General features: G+C 54.9%; 3 protein-coding genes across 5 annotated transcripts; all 3 read right to left on the bottom strand.

Annotated features, from left to right (window-relative positions):
* Positions 1–264: 264 nt before the first annotated feature.
* LOC123931546 (free fatty acid receptor 3-like) lies at positions 265–1,757 on the bottom strand. The gene is made up of 2 exons (XM_045988831.1): positions 1,635–1,757; positions 265–1,391 (listed from the first exon to the last, which is right to left on the bottom strand). Exon 2 carries the CDS (start codon positions 1,378–1,380, stop codon positions 409–411), a length of 972 nt encoding a protein of 323 aa, XP_045844787.1. The 5' UTR covers positions 1,381–1,391; positions 1,635–1,757; the 3' UTR covers positions 265–408.
* Positions 1,654–6,394, bottom strand: FFAR1 (free fatty acid receptor 1). The gene is made up of 2 exons (XM_045988822.1): positions 5,141–6,394; positions 1,654–1,684 (listed from the first exon to the last, which is right to left on the bottom strand). The coding sequence occupies exon 1, from the start codon at positions 6,367–6,369 to the stop codon at positions 5,341–5,343; it is 1,029 nt and encodes a 342-aa protein (XP_045844778.1). The 5' UTR covers positions 6,370–6,394; the 3' UTR covers positions 1,654–1,684; positions 5,141–5,340.
* Positions 6,395–9,976: 3,582 nt separating this feature from the next.
* Positions 9,977–19,104, bottom strand: CD22 (CD22 molecule). Of its 3 annotated transcripts, XM_045988669.1 has the most exons (13): positions 19,044–19,104; positions 18,442–18,819; positions 17,002–17,319; positions 15,624–15,890; positions 15,241–15,504; positions 13,928–14,185; positions 13,461–13,724; positions 13,116–13,379; positions 11,907–12,003; positions 11,669–11,744; positions 11,376–11,500; positions 11,083–11,167; positions 9,977–10,781 (listed from the first exon to the last, which is right to left on the bottom strand). In XM_045988669.1, exons 1-13 carry the CDS (start codon positions 19,075–19,077, stop codon positions 10,650–10,652), a joined length of 2,562 nt encoding a protein of 853 aa, XP_045844625.1. In that variant the 5' UTR covers positions 19,078–19,104; the 3' UTR covers positions 9,977–10,649. The 3 variants fall into 3 exon arrangements, with proteins under 3 accessions (XP_045844625.1, XP_045844627.1, XP_045844626.1); XM_045988670.1 differs by lacking the exons at positions 9,977–10,781; positions 11,083–11,167 and adding an exon at positions 11,198–11,242; XM_045988671.1 differs by lacking the exons at positions 15,241–15,504; positions 15,624–15,890.
* Between the last annotated feature and the right edge of the window lie 1,942 nt (positions 19,105–21,046).

The raw sequence follows: 21,046 nt of genomic DNA, 5'->3' as shown, positions 1-21,046 counted from the left end.
ACCTGAGAGTAGGAGCAGCTCTGGAGGGTGGCTTCTTCCCCCTCCTGTCCCAAGCCACCAGGCAGCTCCCTCAGTCCCTGGTCACTGCTCTCAACTCCTCCTTTACCTTCCAAAAAGCACAGGAGCCGCCCTGCTACAATGGGAGGTCATTTTTCTCCAGAGCGTGCTCTCATCCTGACTGTCTCCCAGGGCTCATCCACAGCATCAGGGGTGGGGGGCAGAGGGAGAATGGAAAAGGAGGGCAGTTGGGTAAGACCGAGAGCAAGGCTTGAGTGAGCATCCTTGGGGAGGCTGGGTGCTTGCTCCACCCCAGCTGCATCAACCCCCGGCTCCCCCACCTCACTCCCCAGTCCTGCCTGACTCCAGCTAGGAACTGCCTGGCCACTGCCAGAGTCCGCTCCCTGTTCGCTACGTTGGACAGCTCCCATGGCTGCCCCCCTCCTCATTCTTCTTGAGCTTCGCGCTGCCCTCCTGCTTCCAAGGGCCCCTGCCCCCTGTCAGCCTTCTCAGCAGCTCGTGAAAGTCAGCCTGGAATCCGGATGATGAGAAGTAGTAGACAAGGGGGTCGACACAAGAATTCAGGGTGCTCAGAAGCAGCACATAACTTCTCCACGCTGGGCTTTCACCCTTGATGTAGCCCACAACATGAGACACGTTGTAGGGCCCGAAGCAGACAAGGAAGTTGAGCAGGGTGGCTACCACAAGCCCAATCACCCGCCGCTGCCGCCGGTGGTTGGCTCCCCTGCTGAGCACCCACACCAGGCGGCCGTAGCAGTAGCTGGTGATGAGCAGCGGCACTCCAAAAAGGACCACAGCCATCTCCAGCCTGACGGGGAGGAGGACAGCCAGCTGGGCCTCCTTGAATTCCAAGTAGCAGGTGCTGTTCGTAGTCTGGCTGTAGGAGGAGTTGCCTGAGAATTCAGTGATGTAGACCACGCTGCAGTGAGCGCTGGCCAGGAGCCAGCAGACGCCGCTGACCAGGCTGGCCTGTCCAGGCCTGGGCCGGGCCTTGTACCATAGCGGGTAGGCCACGCTCAGGAAGCGCTCAATGCTTACAGCTGTCAGGAAGAGGGAGGTCAGATAGATGGTGGTGAAGAAGAGGAATCCAGAGAGGGGGCAGAAGACTAAGGGCAGGGGCCAGCGCATGGCACTAGCGGCCTCCACCATGCGGAATGGCAGGAAGAGCAGCAGGAGCAGGTCAGAGAGGGTCAGGTTGAGCAAAAGCACGTCCACGGCCACCGGGCGCCGCCGCAGCTTGCCGATGAAGATCACCAGGGCCATCACGTTGAGGGGGAGCCCCACGATGAAGGTGAAGAGGTACACGGAGAAGTAGAGCCAGTGATCGCCGGGGAAGAAGGACCATTTCGGATTTGTGCTCATGGTGATGGCCACTGGGGAAAGAGACAGCTAGATGGAGGGGACAGGCTCGGAGGTGGGAGGACTTCATGCCCTGTGCCAGCAGCATCTCAACCATTGGCAGGGAGCACTGTCCCCTGCCCCTCCCCGCAACCCCCTCATGCCCTCTGATGCTTTCTCCAACACGGTCAGCCTGCCTGTCTTCCTGGTCAAACGCTGTTCCCTGTCCCTTTCTACCAAGGGGCCCCCTCCCAAGCCCCTCAGGACCCCATGCTCACCTGCTTAATTTGAGAACTCAGCTGCTCTGCCCCCAGCTCTTTGCCAGCTCCTGGAGAACAGTGTAAGTTAGCTATTATCTAGCAGAACTGATAAAGGCCGGTGACATCATTCACCGTTGAGCAATCGCACAAAAGATGCGTTTATCTCCTTTACCAGCTCTGAGCCCGTATGCAAAACGAGGAGCAAATTCCACTACTCTGTGCCCTGCTCTTGAGCTGTCTCGGAGGGGTGGGGAGGATGCCTGAGACAACCCTGAGCCAATCTCATCTTCCTCTCTCGGATCCCCGACTTGATTCTTATCTGTTTCTCTGGAATGGCAGCCATCTAATTGCCTTATAAGGGCAGGCAGCCTAAGGCAGTGATGGAGAGCCTGGGGATCTGGAGCCCGTGGCCTGGCTCTGTTCTTGGCTCTGTCACTGACTCTGTGATTTCGGGCAAGTGACTAAACTCTGTCTCCGCTTCTCCATCTGCAAAGGAGGGACCATTCCAGTACCAATTTCATAGGGTTATCGTTAGATGAGAGCATCAATATGTCAAGGGCTGAGAAGGGAGCCTGGCATGTGGTGGTGAGTAACCTAACAGACGCTGGCTGCCATCATCCCGGTCACTGGTGTGGGCTTGTCTCCGGGGTGATGGTAATAACGAGAAGACTAATGATGGTAATGATGGTTTGGGGTCACATAATCAGTAGCAGACACTCTGCCCTTGAGGGCATCGCCGTTCTGTCCTCGGTCTCCTCGGTGGGGAAGTGACTCACTCCAGGCAACGCAGCTTGTTAAGGATCACCCCTGAGGTTCAAACTCCAGTTCTGTCCAACTTCAGAGATTATGGATTTATTCATTCAAATATTTATGGAGTACAGTGAGATAACCCTTTTATGCCCGCTGGAATGGCTATAGGCAAAAAAAATTGGACAAGGCCAGATGGTTGGCCGGAGGTAAAGGAGTGGGAATCTTCTCATTCTTTGCTGGCAAGAATATAAAATGGTAGAGTGACTTTGGAAAGCAGTTTCTTAAAACAGTTAATATCAGTTTACTGTGTGATCCAGCTCCACCATCGGTATCTGCTTCAGCAGTGTTCACAATAGCATTATTCATACTAGCCAGAAAGCAGGAAACTGCACCCCCCCCCCACACCGATGGTCCATCAGCTGCTGAAAGGATGAATCGTGGCCGGTCCCTACGATGGGATACTATTTGCCCATAAGATGGAATGAAATACCTATGAGTACTAGAACCCCAAAAACTTGCCAAGTGAAACAAGTGAGATATAAAAGGCCATTTTTTGTGGCCATTGTATGTTTCCATTTATATGAAAATTATTTATATGAAATGTCCAGAACGGGCCAATTTGTATCTATAGAAAATAGATTACTCATTGCCCCAGGGACTTAGGGGGATTAACTGTAAATGACCAGGACGGGGTCTTACTGGGCAGATGAAAATGTTCTAAACTGGATGAAAGTGAGAGTTGCCTACCTTAGTAAATTTGCTGAAAAGCATTGACTTGTACACTTAAAATGGGTGAATTTTATTAGGTATCGATTTTATCTCAAATAAGTTGTTGAAAATAGTTTTTGCTGTCGTGAGTTTCATGGGAGTGAGATCTCGGGGAATGGAGTGGTCAGAGGGTAATAAAACCTCAGTGGCACAAAGGCAGAGAGCCATGGCGGAAACACTTAAGGCAAACAGAATGACAGGTGCATGGGCTGACCTGCTGGGAGAACACATAGAAGCCTTCGGGCTTAGGGGGCGAGGGTCATGAGGGTGCTGATGGCAGATCACGTGGGGCTTCAGGGACCCTAAATTCCACCCTTAGAAGGAGCAGGTACAATTCTCCAGAAGAAGTGGTCCAGCAGCAGCAGGTGCTCCCGAGCAGTGGGAGAGAGAGCTGTCCCTGGCTTTCTGGGAGGAGGGGAGTGAGGCCACTTGGGCTAGAGGTCAGCTTACACTGAAATTCGTTGGTCTCACCACTGTGCAGGGAATAAACTTGTTTCTCACTTTTGCAGAGCCTCAGACAAGTTTCGTAACTTCTCTGGTCTGTTTTAGTTATACAACAGGAAATAACGTTTTCCTTGGAAGGCTATTGTGAACATTCATTCATGCAGTAAACATTGAATGAAAGCCCGCTATGTGCCAAGCTCCCCTCTAGGTGCTGGGAATATATCAGCAAATAAAATGCCGTGCCCTCGTGGACATTTATGCATAAAAAGAAATAGCTTATATAAACTGGTTCGTGCATGCCGGGTATGTAGCTAGCCTTCCTGTGTCTTATATGTCCGTGGCATTATCATCTTTAAAGGAACAAGTCTGTTTCCTGCACCTCGTCTCATCAGAGCAAATGCCCAGGTGTTTGTCTCCTCCATGGACACTCTCCTCTACCCACTCTCTCACGGGTTAAGGGTGCCACCATTCACCCTTGCAAAGTGGACCACAAGGATAGACGTTCACCCTGATACCCAGTTTTTCAAATGCCCCTGCCCTTTGGAGGTCCTGCCTTGAAGTATCACATCCCACATCCACCTTTCCTTGCTGTAGGGCCTTGGGAACATTTCTTTTTTTTTTTTTAATTTTTTTAATAAACATATAATGTATTATTAACCCCAGGGGTACAGGTCTGTGAATCACCAGGTTTACACACTTCATAGCACTCACCATAGCACATACCCTCCCCAATGTCCATAACCCCACCACCCTCTCCCTACCCCTCTCCCCCCGGTCACCCTCACTTTGTTTTGTGACAGTAAGAGTCTCTTATGGTTTGTCCATGGGAACATTTCTTAACCTGCAAAAGGAAGATGGTGATAATACTTGTTCCAGGTCTGTAGCTAACGTACATAGTGCCTCTGTACAAATGAGGGAAAGGCGCCCTCCACCAGGTGGCAGCACCCTCCACCAGGGTGCACTGCTTGAGGATTAAGCAGTAACTTTGTTCAGATTAGAATAACATATTCTTTCCTTCGGATGGAAACAGCCGCATGCCAGGCACATGGCTTGGTGAGCAAAGCTCAGGTTAAGTTTGATCAATGTTTGCCCCTCTGCCTGGCACACTTGTGCAGTGAACCACCTGCCCATGTGTACAGCAGCTGCATGGCCATATCAAAGGATTGTGTGAAATGGGACGCTTTTAAAGTGCTCGATGTGGTGACTGTCGTGTCTCAGAGACTCTCTGTTCATGACTATTTCTGGTGTTGCTAGTATTTTTTCTCCCTGCAGAGGCAGCTTTTCCTACCAACTTCCCATTCACAGTTCGAATGGTGCCCTCTTGTGAGTTCCGGATGGTATAACAGCATCAGTATCTTGCTCCTGCCTCTTCTCTTATTGGGAAATTAAACTGTTCTTTCCAAGGAAATATTTTGGGAGTAGCGTCTCCCAAAGTGTATCATCAGAGTGGCATTTCCTCTATATTGGAAGAAAACTTCCGTAGCACTGGCAGGTGGGGCACGAGAAGAAAAGGGACAGGCAGAGGTAGGGAGTCACGCTGATGTGTACAGAGGCAAGCTTACCTTCCTGCTGTGACCTAGCTCTCGGCCTCCCTTCTGCCCTCCAGCTGGGATGCAGTCTTCGGCCAGGCTCAGTTCTTTCCATAAGCAGGTCCAAGGATGCTCCCAGGCCAGGCTGCCCTGCAGTTTCTTTGGTTCTGGGCTCCAGGGGTCCAGACAAGCAACCAGCTCTCTTCCATGCCCCTTCTCCCCAGCAGGGGCTACTACTTCTGGGATGTCCTTCCTTTTGTTCTTGCCACACTTGTCACCCTCCCGGTAGCCCGTCCCAAGTAGCCAGTCACCAGCGGGTTGAGCACCACACTCCAAGCCCCTGTGATGAGCCCCAGTTTCCGCCAGCAGCCTCCCATGTTGGGGCGCAGGAAGCCAGCCACATTGGAGGCGTTGTAAGGTCCTAAGCAGAGCAGCAGTGTGAGCAGGGCCCCGCCGGCCACCCAGGCTGCCCTTAGCTTCCGTCTGTGGCTCAGGCCTGAGCGGACCAGCGCCCGAAGGCAACCCACGTAACAGAAGGCTGTAATGCTCAGGGGCAGGAAGAAGAGCAGGAGAGAGAGGCTGAGGCGAGCGGGCCCCGCTGAGGCTGGGTCCCAGGCCTCCAGGCAGACTGGAGAGCCATTGACTGGTGTGTTGATGCCCAGGGAGCTGGTGGTATTGTCCATCCAGCCTCCTGGAGCCTCCAACCCAAACACCAGCCCCAGGTGACAGAGCACAAGGCCCCATATGGCCGCACACACCCCCCAGGAATAGCACGGTCTCCGGGCAGCTTGGTAGCCCAGGGGGAAAGCAGCCCCTAGGTAGCGGCCGACGCTCAGGGCAGCCAGGAAGCCCCCGCCGGCATAGAGCGGAGCGAAGTGGGCAAGAGCAAAGGCAGGACAGAGTGGGGCCGGCAGAGGCCAGGCACCCAAGGCCAGGGCCTCCACCGCCTTCAGGGGCAGAGAGGCTGCCAGCAAGAGGTCAGAGCAGCCCAGATGGAGGGCATAGACAAGGCTAGGGGTGAGGCGGAGCCGGGCATGGGACACGGCACCCCCAATGGCCAGGGCGTTGAGTGGGAAGCCCAGAGCAAAGGCGGCCGCATAGAGGGCAAAGAAGAGCTGCGGGGGCAGGTCCATGGGGCTGGGGCTGGCGTCCGCGCTTCTGAGCTCTACTTCTTCCCCACCCTTGGATAGGCCTGGGGCGAGGTGAGGGGTGGTGTTCAGGGGCTCCTGGGGTCCCAGACTGCTCAGGGTGTTAGAAGTCATCTAGTGGGATGACAACTATCTCAAGCAGAGAGGCCCATGAGGGAGATGGTGCCAGTAAGCAGGTGAGTCTGAATTCGAAGTGAGGATGGCTCGCCCTCAGTCTTCTGCTTCCTTTCCACCATGTCCTCTCTTAAAACACAATGGAAAGCATGCACGTCCCATTAGAGGAAAAGCCTCCTGATTTCTGAGACTGGGGAGAGAAAAGGTAGAAAATTAGTACTTAGTTGGGCCCCATGGGGTGTGTGGTTTTCCTAGGACGGGAAGTTAGAGTCCTGTGTCCACTCCCCTCCCCCAATTCCCTGGGAAGGGAAGCAGCTGCCCCCCTCCTCCCAACAGGGACGGCTGAGAGTCTGCATAGCAGCCAGTGAGGGTTGCAGGCAATTCCTAGTTGGGGTGGGGGGGTGGAGGGAATGTCAGGGTTTGGGTAAGGTAGAGGCTGTGGCCAAGGGCAGGCACGGGGGTGTGGCAGGGCAGAGCCTGAGGGGAAGCCAGGTCCCATCAGTGCCAAAACGAATGACCTTAGCCAATTTGGGGGCACCCTAAGTGGGTAAAGGGAGGAGTCTGGGGGAATAATCGCCATGGAGAGAGGAGCCACAGAAAGAGGGACTCACCTCTTGGCATTGCCAGATGTCTCTGAGGCTCAGGAGTCCCCCTGGCCGGGCTGAGGGAGGGTGTCCAGGATGGGCAGTGAGCCGGAAGGGAGAGGAGGGCGGGGTGGCAGGCCATTAGCCCGAGGCGTCGGCAGCCTGGGTGAGCAGCTAATGGGGCATCTCGAGCAGGAGCTGAGACAAGGAGGTGAGGGTCCAAACAGATGATGCAAACACAGGAAGGGGCAGGGGGGCAACCAGGGTTTTTCCCCTAGGCAGCAGGAGTATGTAGCTAGTCCCTTAAAGGAGCAGGGTTGTTGGGGTACGACCAGAGCACGGCTCAATCCCAACGCATCCCAGCCCGTTCAGACCTGCTCTGGGCAATGTCTTCTCTCCTCCCGGATGAGCCCACGGGCAGGCCCTGGCTAGTGGGCAGCGCTCACTCATAGATAACAAGCCTGGGTGACCTGCACCATGTCCATCTGGTGACTGATGTGGGGATGATGAAGTCATCATTCCAAGGTGTTGCCTCTGCGACAGGCTGTGGGCATGTTTTGGGAGGAGAAGGTTTTCCCTCTCCTCTGCCCTCTGGCTCAATGGCAGTAGTTTCTGACCCTGCCTTCTGGTGCTGGCAGGAATGGGGAGGAGGACAGACAAAGGATGGGTCTCCTTTGGTGGCACTAAAGTGCCAGGCTTCTCTCTGGGGCACTTGGAGGGACACTGAGCGGCTCTCACTAAAGCATGGATGGTGCGAGACTCCAGCTGCCTGCTTAGATTTCTTCTCAGCCTCTCAGAATTTAGCTGTTTACCTCCCTACTGGGATCACCCTGCCTCTCTAGGAAGACCCGAGTGGGATTTAAAATGGCCACAGCCTGTTCCTATGATTCTGTCTCTCTGTCTCTGACTATGCCTGTGTGTCTCTCTCTCTCTGCCTGTCTGTCTCTCCCTCAAATGGACAACACAGCCTCTCTCTGGACTTTTTTTTGGGTGTGTGTGTCAGTCATCAGGCCGCCACGTTCTCCCAGATTCCGCGTCACCCAGAACGAGCCTCGCTAGTGGTTTCCCGAAGTGCTCCCCACCAGGCTTCTGGTGGAGGCAGCAAGGGATTCTCAGCATATCAACCACGGCCTCCAAAGACAGGATTGGATCCGCTCTTTCTACTTCATTCGCTCAACTGAGTCTTGGTTGCCTCCCTTTCCTGTCCTACATAGGTGGTCCAACACCTCCCCCTGGGCTGTAGAAGAACTTGCCATCTGTGTTTAGTGTTTTGTCTTCGGAAACCGACAGAACCCAGGAAAAGTCAAAAGAAGGGCCATTTTACCTCCTGGAACAAGCATTCGGAAGAAGAGAAAAGGAGGGTGTGAGGGGAGACCCTGGATCTTCAAGATCTCTGCCTCAGCCCCATGCCTCTGCCGGCTTAGGTCTCTGCCCAGTGTCCCCTCCGCGGAGGGCCTTCCTCAGACCCTCTCCAAATGGGCCCCTCCCCCACTCCAGTCTGTCTTCATCTTCACTGTGTTTATTCCTAGCATTCATGAGCCTGTGATATCAGATTTGCTGGCTCCTCTGCTGGGATATTGGTCAGCGAGGCCCAAGATTTCTGTCTGCTTGTTGCGTCCATAGTAGGGCTCCGTAAGTGAACGAATGGCTGGTTGTCTGGGCCCTGAGAGAACAGGGAGATCTGGGGCCGTGTGGATTGCTGCCTGGATTCTGGAGGCCCTGGCTTCGGAGCTGTCTGAATTCTGTTGGCCTGTTGACAGCCACATCTCTCTCGGTCAGTTGGTCACGAAGTAGGTTAATGTCGGCAGCTGGGCTCGGACAGGAGGGCAGGGCACCTGCTGGTTGCCAGGGAGACCGTGTCGGGCCTCACCAGGTTCAGGGCTGCCTCCAGCTCCTTAGAGGGGATCATGCCCTAAAACCTTATGGGTACCCTAGACTAGAGGTCCCCACGATGAGGATGATGTCGTTTCTTCTTTGTACCCCCAACAACTGCTCTATACCGGATGCGCTGACAGGTGTTCGGTAAATGTTTGCTGAATACACAGTTGAATGGGTGAGTGATCCCGGACCTCATTCTAGAGACAGAAAACCTAAACCCTTACCTTCTCCCTGAGACAGTTCTTGCCATCCCCCTTCCTCCAGAAATGCTAACTCACACTGGGGACAAAGTGGATTGGTGGGGAAACGAGTGCCTTGTTCTGGCATAATTCCAAGAATGACCAGAACACCGTCTTCTCAGAGAGCAGATTCCGGTCTCGAGCAGACGGGAAGGGAGCACAGGGGAGGAAGGTGGAATTTGCGCAGCGCCCACCACGGGCCAGGAACTTGCGTCCTTTTGATGATGGATTACCCACGTGTTTCTGCTTTTAAGAATAGGCGGAGAAAGGTCAAACCTGAACATGGTGGGGAAACTGGTTGGACCGAACTGGAAAGTCCGAATTCGCGAACGTGACAGGGAACGGGTAATGATGACGGTGGGTCAAGAGGAAAGCGATGAGGTTTCTCAAGGCAGCTGGCTTTCGAGAAGTTCTTGGGCAACTACGGGTTGTGACCAAACTTGGCAGCGGGACTTTTGAGAAGAGCTGCGAGTGATGAATCGGGTTCCCCTTCTTACATTCTTCAAGAGCGGCAAACAAGATGGCAATCTGGTTTTTAGGGACGCTGGGCTGTTGTGTTAGGTTTCTGATAAGTGACTCCAGTATATGCCCTCACTTCCTGTCTTGAGCCGCCTGCCCCATAGGTGGCGGCATCTCCATTTTGCAGATGAAGAAACTGAGGCTCAGATGGGCTGGTGAGCTTGCCCAAGATCACTGAGCTTGTTAGCAGAAGCGTCAGGACTCAGACTTGTGCTGGTCTGCCTGCAGGGTCAGCGTACCCTTTGCAACACGACAAAACGGACTCCCCAGGCTGCTGATTTGACCTTGAGGTTGCCTCGACCGCTTTCCCTTCTCCCCAGGTCCCACGAGGCCCTCCTGCATCTGCCCATTCTCGCTCTGACCCCACAGACGGGAATCGTTCATGGGTTCTTTGAGGCGGTATCTGAGCCATCTTTATTGTGCAGCTCTGTGTGTGTTACACGTCTGTCCACACCAGTGTGTGTCTCAGCCCACCAGACCCCCATGGGGAGGGGCTGCAGCAGCATAATGGAATGTCTCACTGACCTGTGGAGGAGAACCCAGCTCAGGACAGCGGCTCTATCCATGTGCTTTGCCCCAGAGGCAGAAATTAGGCACAGGACCAGTGAGTGGGGCTTTCAGAGCAGGGGTGAGAGGTCCAAACGGATGGAGAGGGAAAGGAAAAAATACAGTAACAAGCTGACCCCAGCAGGGATACCGGCCCACTGGGGATGGGGTTTGGGGGTGGGGGGGGTAGGCGGCAGGTGACCAGGAAGGGGCAGGGGGATGTGTGCAGTGCAGGATCGGGGTTTAGACGACTTTCCCAGTGGGAAGGAGAGCGGACAGGGAAGGTCTTTGGGAAGGTCAGGGTCACCAGTGTGGAGAAGGAGGCCCATCCCTGGGCCACATACGAAGTTCTGGGCGCTGACCGGGGCGTCAGCGATGGTGTGCGTGTGCTTGGATGTGGAAGGGAGGCTGTGTGGCTTTGCAGCTGAGCGGCAGGGGCGGGGCCAGCTCCTCGGTCCCTGGTCTCTCCCTCTGGCCTGTCCCTCGGTGCCTCTACTCCAGCGGGTGTGACTCCTCAGTGCTTGAGGGTGACGTATTCCACCGCCTCCTGGGCCAGAGGCCGCTCCCCCACCCCGAGATGAACCAGCTCCGAGTAGTGTATCCCCTCATCTTCTGGACTGTCCGGAAGCACGTTCTCATAGTCGCCCTGAGAAAGCCACGCGGTGTGAGGTGGGCCTCATGGCCGCTGGCCTCCCAGTCTGCATTCCCAGCCTCGTCCCTCCCTGGCTCCTCCTGAGGGTCCAAGAGCCCGAGCGGAAGTCCTCTTGCCCCCACGCTAGCTGCAGTCAGCATCTCGGACTGGGACGTCCGCCCTGGCTCCCACCACACCTGTGTCTGAGCAACCCCCCGCCCCCCATCAGCCCTTACCACCGCAGAGGCTGCCAAGTCCTTCCCAGCTGAGGCCAGGTCCCCCTGCACCCCCTCCTTCCACAGCCCAGTCCCCTTACCACTCGAGACTTCTTCAAGACAGAGTAAGTGACGGTGTCATCCGTGTTTGGAGAAGGTCCTTCTGTCTCCAGGGTTCTTGCATCTCTGAAGGAGGGTGGGTGGATGGCCGCGGATGAAGACTGTTGCGTGAACTCTTCCTGTTTCCAACTCCCCTAGCCCCTGAGAGCACCCCAGAGCGGAGTCTGGCTCATGGGCCTGCCGCAAAGAGGGCAGGCAGGACCCGAGCCGAGCTGTTCCTCCCACAGCCCTCCCCGGGTTCACATGTCCCCATCCCGGGACCCTCACTCGGTACCCAGTTCTTGGTGTGTCATTGTCGCCGGCAGGAAAGCGCAAGGCAGCGTAACTGATGGCATCTTCCATCACAGGATTGTAGCACCCCAGGGAGTGGGGCTCTTCGGAGAGCGGGGCCCTTCTAACCTGGGAGAGAGACAAGGCCTCAGCTTTCGCCACTCCTTTCTCCACCCGAGTCCCCCTCCCCGGGCCTCTGACCCCTGACCTTCCCCCCATGCTCTGCATCCCCCCCTTCCCTTTGTCTCCCCTTGACTTCTGAGTCTGCCCTCCTGGTCATCTTTTTCCATTTCTTACCTTTTGCTTCCTCACAAAGAAGCTCTGGCCACTGGAACTTTCCTGGAGCCCCTGCTGGCTCCGTATCCTCTTCCAACTAATAAATAAAGCCCCGCTCTGTGAGGATCGGGGAGTGGGGACAGGACCCCTTGCAGTGGGCATGCTGGGGGTGCTCCAGGATGGCCAACCAGAGTCACTCCGGGAAAGGTATCAGGGATACCACATACCTCCCAGGATGTGGGCCTTGGGAGGAGCTTACCTTCGCTGAAGCTTGACTCCCCAGAACGCCAGGAGGAGGGTGGCCAGGCAGAACCCCACTCCCACGGCCACTCGCCTGCCGATGGTCTCCGGGCTGTCTGGTGGGGGGAGGAGCGACCATGTGTTGGGGATACTGCCTCTCTTGGATCATGGCCAGCTCTGCTTTGCAGCATTTGCCCAGGAGGCATCCTCAGCTTCTCTGCGTGGCCACTGTCCTTGCCTGGGCAACTTCTCCATACGCAGGGGCCAAGATATAGAAAAAGGGAGAAGCTGGCCCCTGCCCACTGGGGCCTCGGTGGGGGAAGGGCTAACTCTCAGGAAAGCACCTGTTTTGTGACCGACACAGGCACACACAGGACACGCAGTACAAGCTACAACTTCTTTAGCGGCCGCTTGGCCATCAGAACTTCTCCTGCAACTGTCTTTCAGTGGGACCAGAGCTGGAGACAGCGCAGGGCTGTGGGGAAGGCACCGGGCGGATAGGGTTTGTCTCTTCTGTGCATGGGAAGACAACGACAATGCAGCCCTGAGGGGAAAAGGCAGGTCTCCAGGGTGTCTGCAAAGTGGAGACCCCAGACATGGGTGTTTATACAATATGTCGCATTTCCAAAGAACCCATTCAGGCATCCAGCTTTGCAGGCCACGACCCTCTAAATCTAAAGCCATAGCTCCAAGTTTAATCTGAAAAAGTCAATTAAATATCTTCCCTATTGTTTCCAGATTCTTCAGGTACCCCGTACACACATGGATATAGCACAGTCTCCGAGTGGTATTGTTACGTGGGAAAAAAAGAACGTCCGGGACGTGGGCGCGTGATGGAGGGTGTATAGACACGGACCTACTTATGGTATTGTGCGTGTACAGAATAGCTCTGTAAGGGGATGCAACCAGCCGCCAGTGCTGAAGCCCTTCGGGGAGAAAGAAAGGAGAGGTATCTTTCTATTATTTACTTTTTCATGCTATTTTATTTTACCTTATCTTAGAAAAAAAAGACTGAAATCTCAAGATAAAGATGAGCAGCCTATCAGGGGCGAGACAGAGAAAGACAGAGCCCAGGATGTCTGGCAGGTAGGGGCAGCCCTAGAGGGAACCCTCCTAGAGAGAGTCGGGAGAAGTCACAGACAGGTGAGCCTGTGTGGAGCAGGAAGTGATCTTCTGGGGAGGACGGCGGGGGAGGGGTCAGGGGAGGAGGGGTCAGGAGGAGCCTTACAGTAGACAGTGAGGGTGCTGGGGGGCGACTGGACCGTGCCCAGCTGGTTGGTGGCCTCGCACCGGTAGGCGCCTGAGTGCTGGATCTTCACAGGATCCAATCTCAGCATCTGATCATAATGGTGGAGATTTTGGTTCTTCCAGTCAAACCAGGCGTACCGGAAGACAGGAGGGTAGGCATCGCTCTCACACGTCAGAACGGCCTTCTTCCCCTCCATCACTTGGTCCTTCGGGCTGATGGCCACATGCAGCATCCTTGGTGCATCTATAAGGAGAAGCAAAATCAGGATCCAGGTAGCTGGTCACGGGCTCTTTGGCCTGTCTCCAGCCCCCGCCACGCACTCACACAGCACTTGGAGCGTCCTGGCCTCAGACGTGGTCTGACCTACGGAGTTGTTGACGAAGCAGTTGTAATTGCCAGCATCTTCTGGAGAGATGGAGTCGAAGCTCAGTTCTTTTCCTTCCTTCAGAAAGATGCCATTTTTCTTCCAGAAGAAGCGGACATCTCTGGGGCGGCTACTTGAGAAGGTACATTCAAGGCGGACTCGGTCTCCGGAGCGAATCTCAGAAGAGGGGATGATCTGCTGGACCCTGACATCCTTGGGGGCATCTGGAGAGCAAGGGCCTCAGGCTGGCCTCTTGGGTCCCTTTCCCTCTTCCTGTCCCCATGATTTCCTCTCCCCTTGGCCCTGAGGCCAGACTCTCAGCCCTTAATTCTCTGTGAAGGTTCCAGCCCAGGCCCCAGACCCCTCACCCTGAGAGCCCATATCACAGCTGGGGCTACCTCTTGGGTCCCCTTGCCCGGTCACTCACACTGAACATCCAGGTTGACAATGGGAGCCCACGAACACCACTGGTTACAGGCTGCACAGGCGACTGGCCTGGTATCCCAGGCAACTTTTTGAATTATCAGCACCTCGTGTGATTGTTTCATCTGAGAGCCTTGGAAGTCCCATATATATTGGGTAACTCCGGGATTGCTGGAACTGTAGTTACAGGACAGAGTCACAGTATCTCCTTCTTGAATCCGCGTGGGGTTTTCAATCACCGTGGTTACCTCCTTGGGAGCATCTGGGAGAAAACCAGACAGATGGGCGAGGAAGAGTCTGCTGTCCAGGCTAACTTTCCCGGTGCCTTCTCCGCCACCCCCTGCCCTAGCATATCCCCTGCATTCACACAGTTCCTAAATCAACCAAAGGAAGGCTTGTGCTTCCCTCTTGCATCTGTGCGAGGACCGGAGCCCTGGCTGTGGTCTGAGGCTGGGTGACTAGAGCAGAGCCCAAGCAGAGAATGCGTCGTGTGTGCAAGGCAGAGGCGCCCTGTCTGTGGGTCTCCGCGGGGGCCTGGAGCGCAGCGCTAGTCCGCTGTAGTGCAGGCATTCACTGGGGAGGGGGAAGGGAAAAGTACAGCCCTGGAGCCGGGTGGGCTGAGAGCTGAGTGACGGTGGGCTGTGGGACTCAGTCTGCTCTCCATCAGATGGGATCCTAAGAGCACCTGACCTGGCAGAGTCCCTGCCAGGAGGAACTGAGATGAAGCCCTCGGAGAGGAGTAAACACTCTGGAGGAACTGAGATGAAGCCCTCGGAGAGGAGTAAACACTCTGGAAATGTGGCTGCTGCTGCTGCTTCACACACCCACTGTCTAGATGTTCAGGGTTCGAGCATCCCCATCAGAGTGAGTATTTGACTCAGACTCTGACATCCCAGGGTCCAAGGCTCAACTTAGGGAATCTCTTGGTCCCAGGCTTGACTCACGGACGAGATTGACTGTGTTAAACAGGGTCCGACCTCTGATGAGAGGCAGTGAGACATTTTGCTCCAGTTCTCGAAAACTTCAGGCCCCTTTCTGGAGCTCCACCACTGTCTAAGTGACAGCAAGTTCTCCACGTCCCTCAGGGGCCCTGGCATCTTGCTGATCATTCATTCAACAAACATCTACTGAGCACCTGTCACGAGCCAGACCCTGTTCTGGCGCTGGATATACAACTCGGAACAGTAGCGAGGCACCTGCCCGAGGGGCGTACGTGTCAGGAGACCCCCTGCTTGCCAGGGGCGTCCAGGACTCTCCTGCGCCCCATCGGCCTGCCTCCTTCTCCCGCTAGAACCCAGAGACCCTGTGACTACTCACACTGGACGTCTAACTCAGTCTCCTGACCAATTTGACTAGGACCAAGTCTGTTTTCTGCCATGCACGAGTACTTCCCAGCTTGACTGAGGAGGACCGCTGGGATCTGGAAGTTCTTGCTTGTCCTTCCCGGCACTGCCACCCCGTTGTGATACCAGGTGTAATTGGTGGGAGGAGGATTGGCCAGTGACATACAAGTCATCTCTACTTTATTCCCCTCTTTAGCTGGCGAGGAGAAGATCTCAACTCTGGAAGGTTCTGGAGCATCTGCAGAGGCGGAAGAGGGAGGTGAACAGAGGCCTCTGTTGCTCACCTCTCCAGGGCCTCAGTTCCACACCCTGCTAACTCCCTGCTTGCCCCCCGCTCCCAGCTCCCAGGAGGCTCACAATACACTTGGAGGACCACTGCATCCGACTGTCCTAAGGCTACATCATTGAAGGCCTCACACTGGTACTTTCCACTCATCTTCTTGGTCACAGGGAACAGAGTTAGCGTGGATGTCTTCTGCTCCCTCAGCTGGGTGCCATCTTTGAGCCAGGCTATGTTCCGGGCCTCTGGGTTGCTGCTGATGACCTGGCACGTCATGGTCACAGACTCTCCCTCTGTTACATTGGCTCCTTCAGGACTGACCTCAATCTTCAACTTTGGGACATCTGGAGGAGCAGAGGGGCAGCGGGAGAGGGGGGCGGAGACTTCTCAGGGGGTGCCACGTAGGGGGGAAGTTGCAGGGCTTTGATTCAGATAAAGCAGCAGCCTATACACAGTGGGTGAGAGTGGGCGGAACTTGCTGTCCCCCTTGTCAAAAAGGGGGGGGGGCTGGTCCAAGCACCTGGTGACCGTCACCAGACTCCTAACCAGTCTCTGCTCTGTGCGCCACCGTATAACCCGTTGCCAGAGTTCTGGTCTCCACCAGCAGTCAGCTCTCTTCCTAATCCTGTCAATCAGACTTGGCCACTCCCCTGCTTGAAACTGCTCAGTGGATTCCCCATGCAGACTAAAATCCAAAACTGCACTGCCGCCCATGAGGTCTGGCGTTGGCCCTCTTTTCCTACCCCTAGGCCCCTCAGACACAGGGCTGAGGCTCTCCGGCCCCTCACTCTGACGGAGATGCACCGAGCTCCCCCCCCCCCCCCAGGCCTTTGTCCTTCCTCTTTTCTCTTCCTGGAATCTTCTGGCAGATGGCTGCCTGCCTCAATCTTTCTCTTCGCCCAAGTTCACTGTCCTCAGAGAGGCCTCTGTGCCTCCCTCTCTCTGTCCGAGCCCAGCTTTGCTTCCCCCCAATACACTTATCACTGCCAACCCTTAAGATCGGCATTTCTTTGTAAATCTAGTCATTGTCTGTCTTCCCCAGCTGCAGCGCTAGCTCCTCAGTGGGCAAGAAGAGGCCTGGCACCTAGGAGGCTCGTAGTGAATGAGGCACAAACAATGATGTGAAGACATTTCTTACCCTGCGCCCCCCCCCCCACCCAGGGGAAGCAAAAAACCTCCCCACGTGATCTCAAATTCACACCATAGCTCAAGGATATTATGTTATTCTCTTAGACCAAAGCAGATGCTAAGACAAAGCTGTTTCCCCAAAACACTGGGCCTAAGAACAGGGGTGATGGAGTGACGTATCCCTGGCAGGACCTTTCCCAGCCATGGATGTCCACGGACCCATTACGCGTCCTTCTGTGTCGGTACCCGTTACCCTTGGCACACTCTGAGGTGGAGGAGAAGAGACAAGACCCTCATCCTTCCCTTGGGGCCCTGGGGGGCACTCACGCTTCACATCTAGCAACACCGTTTCCTTGGAGAGCATCTGCTCTGCTTTGCCGTCCCAGAGCTGGCACGTCAGATTCTTGCCGTGGTGCATCCACTGCGGCTGGAAGGTGAGCTTGCTCTGGGTGGAGACGGTCTGGGTGGTCAGGGAGGTCGAGGTGATGGCGTGCTCCTTCAGGGACCCTCCAGGGTCCCCTTCCAGGGACCACTGCAGCTGGATATTGTACCCAGGGCAGGAAAAATTCAGCAAGCAGGTCAGAGTGACTTCGCGGAACTCCTGGATTTCTGGAGGGAGCTGAATTTGAAGTGGAAGCGGGCTCTCTGCAAGAGAGTAGGGGCCAAGCTGGAGGCCTGGGAGATCAGGTGCCTTCCTGCTGGCCTCTCACCCCTGGCTATAGATGCCCTGCCCCCAAATAAGCCCTCAGGCCCCCTTGCCAATCCCTTCCACCTCTCTCTTCAGGCCTGCCTTTCTCTGCTTTGCATCACTTTTGCTCAAGGTCCCGTGATCCCTGCTTCTCCTTAGGAATCCTGTTTTATATTTTATACTTAACCTCGTTCTCCTTCCCTGATGTTTGCTCTCTAAACATTTTCAAGATCGCTCCCCTGCCCTGGGGCAATTTTACCAGGTTTGGGCACCATGCCTTTCCTGGCTCTGATGACTGACCTGCATTTGTAATGGCCTCAGTGCTGGGAGGCATCCAGCATGGCATTCCTTTAGGGAACCCCCAGCTCAGCCACCCCTAGGACTGACGGTCTGAAGCTACATCTCTCATCGCAGTGTAGGGCTGCTTGGCCTCCAGCCCCTGCACTTGAAGAAACAGGCTGTGGGGTGGAGGTCCCAGGCCTAGGTTTTATTCGTCCCCTACCAGTGTCTTTTCTAGACATGGAGGCCTGATGAGAATGAATTGCCAATATTAAGGCACTGGGAGGATTCACTCAAACCAGATTTCCATCCTCCCTTGAAAAATCAGACAAGCAGGAGTGCCTGCGTTGCTCAGTTGGCTTAAGTATCTGTCTTTGGCTCAGGTCATGATCCCGAGGCCCTGGGATCGAACCCCGCATCAGGCTCCCTGCTCAGCGGGAAGCCTGCTTCTCCTTCTCCCTCTGCCTGCCACCCACCCCCCCCCCCGTTTGTCCTCTTGTCTCTCCCTCTAATAAATAAATAAAGTCTTAAAAAAAAAAAAAAGAAAAAGAAAAATCAGGCAACCTGGAACTCAGATTCCAGCATGGGTGGGAGCCGAGGGCCAGTTTCAATGCTTGAGGAGAGACAGGTCCTCAGGCTTCGGGCTCCATTGTCTCAGGCTGCCCGGGTCACTCACTGGCAGCTCCTGCCTGGCCTCCACAGGCAGCCTGGTTTGCATCCCCTGTCCCAGGAGCTGGGGGTTTCCCACCTCCCTCCTTGCCCAAAACCGAGGCAGAGGCCCCCGTCCCCCAGGGCCTTACTAGAGATGTTGAGGTCTATTTTCTCCATCCATTTGGAAGTCGTCCTTGTCATCCTCAGCCCCAGCCAGCCATCGTCTTCTTCCAGTACAGGGTTGATGTGTATGGTGCAGTTGGATCTTTGGTCTCCCAGAAACTGAACCCTCCCTGGGGGATCAGGAGTCTTCCAAGGCTTTGTGTTGTTATACAGAATGAGCCCCTCGAAGTTCTTGGTGGCTTCATCGTATTTATAGTTTCTGTACACAATCAGTTCTTCTAGCTCATCCTTACCCCTGAGAACTGTGTAGGTACAGGGAATCCAGACGCAGGCCCCCTTCCAGCTGTAGAGAGTGTGGGGGTGCTCAAACCTCCATTTAGATGAGTCAGAGAAGGCCAAGTATTCTGGAACCCACCACAGTGATCAAAAAGCATTATTGAGGGACATAAAGAGCTTTCAAATGAATAATGAATCTCCTCTGAAGATAGAGGGAGAGAGGAAGGTACACAAAGAGAGAAGTGTATACACACACACACACACCCCCTGCCTGTCCCCACCGTCCCCAACTCTCCTCCTCCTCCAGCTCCCACAGACATCCCAGAACCCGAGTCTAGGCCACAGTCCTTACCAAGGAGCAGGAGCGAGGGGACAAGGAGATGCATGGTGCTGTATCTAGGCACGAACCTGGGCTGGGAAGAATTTGTCTTTGAGCCATCTGGTCACTTACTTCTTTCAGATGACTTTCTTGCTCACCCACCACGCTCCAACCCCTCTTCCCTGATCCCAGGAGGACCACATTTGGTTGCATGGCAGGAACTGAATTCTGGATGTTCCTGGGGCCTTTTGTGGGCATGCCATGTCTATTGTGTTAACCTAAGATATCTGTACAGCGAGCCTGCCTTTCTACCTAGCCTTCCTTCCTTTCTTTCATCCAACCAACCAACCATCCATCCACTTATCTATCCTTCCTTCTCTCCTTCCTTCCTTCCTTCCTTCCATCCATCCATCCCATCCTTTCTTCCATTCATCCATCTGTCCATCCATTCATAATTTTACAAACTTCCTGCCCAGCTCTCAGTCTTTGAGTGGCACCAGACCACCGGTCACCTTGAATCCCAGGCCCTGGGTAACTTGAAGCTCACCTTGAGGCAAGTAGTGGAGGATTTTATGTAGGGCAGAACCATGCCCAAAACTTGATTTTAAAGACCAAGAACAAAATTACTCTAAGACTAATAATTAAGTGTGATTCCAGGAGAACATTTAGAGGGGTCTGAAAGAACTTAGGAGAATGTGGTCCAAGGGTCCCACTCAGAGAAGCCCAGTGGCTGGGAAGAAAGCATAAATCAACCAGGTGGGGACAGAGGTCATGCTTTGGGTTAAGACAATGACACGCTAGTCCCAGCCAATTGTTGCCTGTTGGGAACATGAGCTCAGCACTGCCTGACCTTCCACTGTTTTAAGAGAAGTAAGAAGCCAGATTTTCGTGTGAAATGTCCTGCTTTCAGAAGCAAACAAACAAACACGGTGCTGGCCGAACCCAACCTATCTGTAGGCCAGAGGCAGTCAAGGGACCCCAGTTTGCAGCCACGACCCGTCGGTCTCTCTTTGAGACATCAGTGAGCTTCTCCACCACCTTACGAGACTTTTACATAGAGTTACATTTACAGAGAGTTAAATTTAAGTGCCAATTTGCATGGCTGGGCCCCTCTGTGCTGGTCCCTCTGGAGTTAGCAGGATGTGAGACAGAGTGTGTCTCCGGTCTCAGCACAGACCTGCACCCGTCCCACCTGCGCAGCCAACATTTCCCACGCACCAAGGGCCCCTCACCCCCTCGGGCTGTTCATCTCCTCAGGCTGCGTGGCTCCTGCCAGCTGCTGTTGGGGGCCCAGTACCCAGCATGGGGAAAGCGAGGCCGCTCACCGAGCAGGAAGGGGGCCTGTCCCCAGGAGTAGAGGCTGTGCCAGCCTGGGCTGGGCCTAGGTTAGGAGTGAGGACTGTGAACGGGGGCGGACTCTCCAGGCAGAACAGATAGCAGCCGTGCCGGCGCTAACAGTGCTACACACAAAAACGTCTTCAAGGCCACATCCACTTAAGAAAACTTGGGGTAAAAAGGTAAATCGATTCCCAAATGTGGGTCTTTTTGGTCTCTTTCATCAGCTGGGTGCACATCATACGTCTCCCAGCATGGGGGCCAGAGTACCGTCCATTGCCCACACTTCTTTAGCCACGGGACTGATTTTGCTTTTCCTGTGAAAAACTTGGCGAGGTCACAGGGTCAGTGCTTTGAGGGATGCGCTGTAAGTGCCTTTGTGTTTCCACAAGAGCTATGGCAAGGGCTAGATTCCCTTCTCTGTGGCAAAGACTAGTCTCCAGTAGCTGGACTCTTGCGCCCCCTCCGCCACCAGCCGCCCTCATGGGGGAATGGCTTGAGAACACCAGGACAAGTGGGAGAGGACACGCCTCAGAGCAGGGCATTGTGCTCACCCACAGCAGCTCCAGGCCGTCTCTGGGCCATAGGTGGGACCACAGGCCTGGAACTGGAAGGCTGCTGAGACTAGGCAGGAGGCAGGGGGAAATCGACATTAGGCACAAAGGCTCAGGATAAGGTCATACTCCCCAGACCCCTGGTTT

Source organism: Meles meles, chromosome 19 (assembly GCF_922984935.1).
Source record: "Meles meles chromosome 19, mMelMel3.1 paternal haplotype, whole genome shotgun sequence".
Classification (NCBI taxonomy): domain Eukaryota; kingdom Metazoa; phylum Chordata; class Mammalia; order Carnivora; family Mustelidae; genus Meles; species Meles meles.
This window is presented reverse-complemented; position numbering and strand designations above follow the sequence as displayed.

Excerpts from the sequence above, each read along its gene's own strand:
- LOC123931546 (XM_045988831.1), bottom strand. The coding sequence starts at position 1,380 with ATGAGCACAAATCCGAAATGGTCCTTCTTCCCCGGCGATCACTGGCTC.
- CD22 (XM_045988669.1), bottom strand. The coding sequence starts at position 19,077 with ATGCATCTCCTTGTCCCCTCGCTCCTGCTCCTTG. Across the intron at positions 13,725-13,927 it reads TGTCAACCTGGATGTTCAGT|ATGCCCCCAAGGATGTCAGG; the intron begins GTGAGTGACCGG and ends CTTGCTCTCCAG. Across the intron at positions 11,168-11,375 it reads AATGACACACCAAGAACTGG|AGATGCAAGAACCCTGGAGA; the intron begins GTACCGAGTGAG and ends ACCCTCCTTCAG.
- FFAR1 (XM_045988822.1), bottom strand. The coding sequence starts at position 6,369 with ATGACTTCTAACACCCTGAGCAGTCTGGGACCCCAGGAGCCCCTGAAC.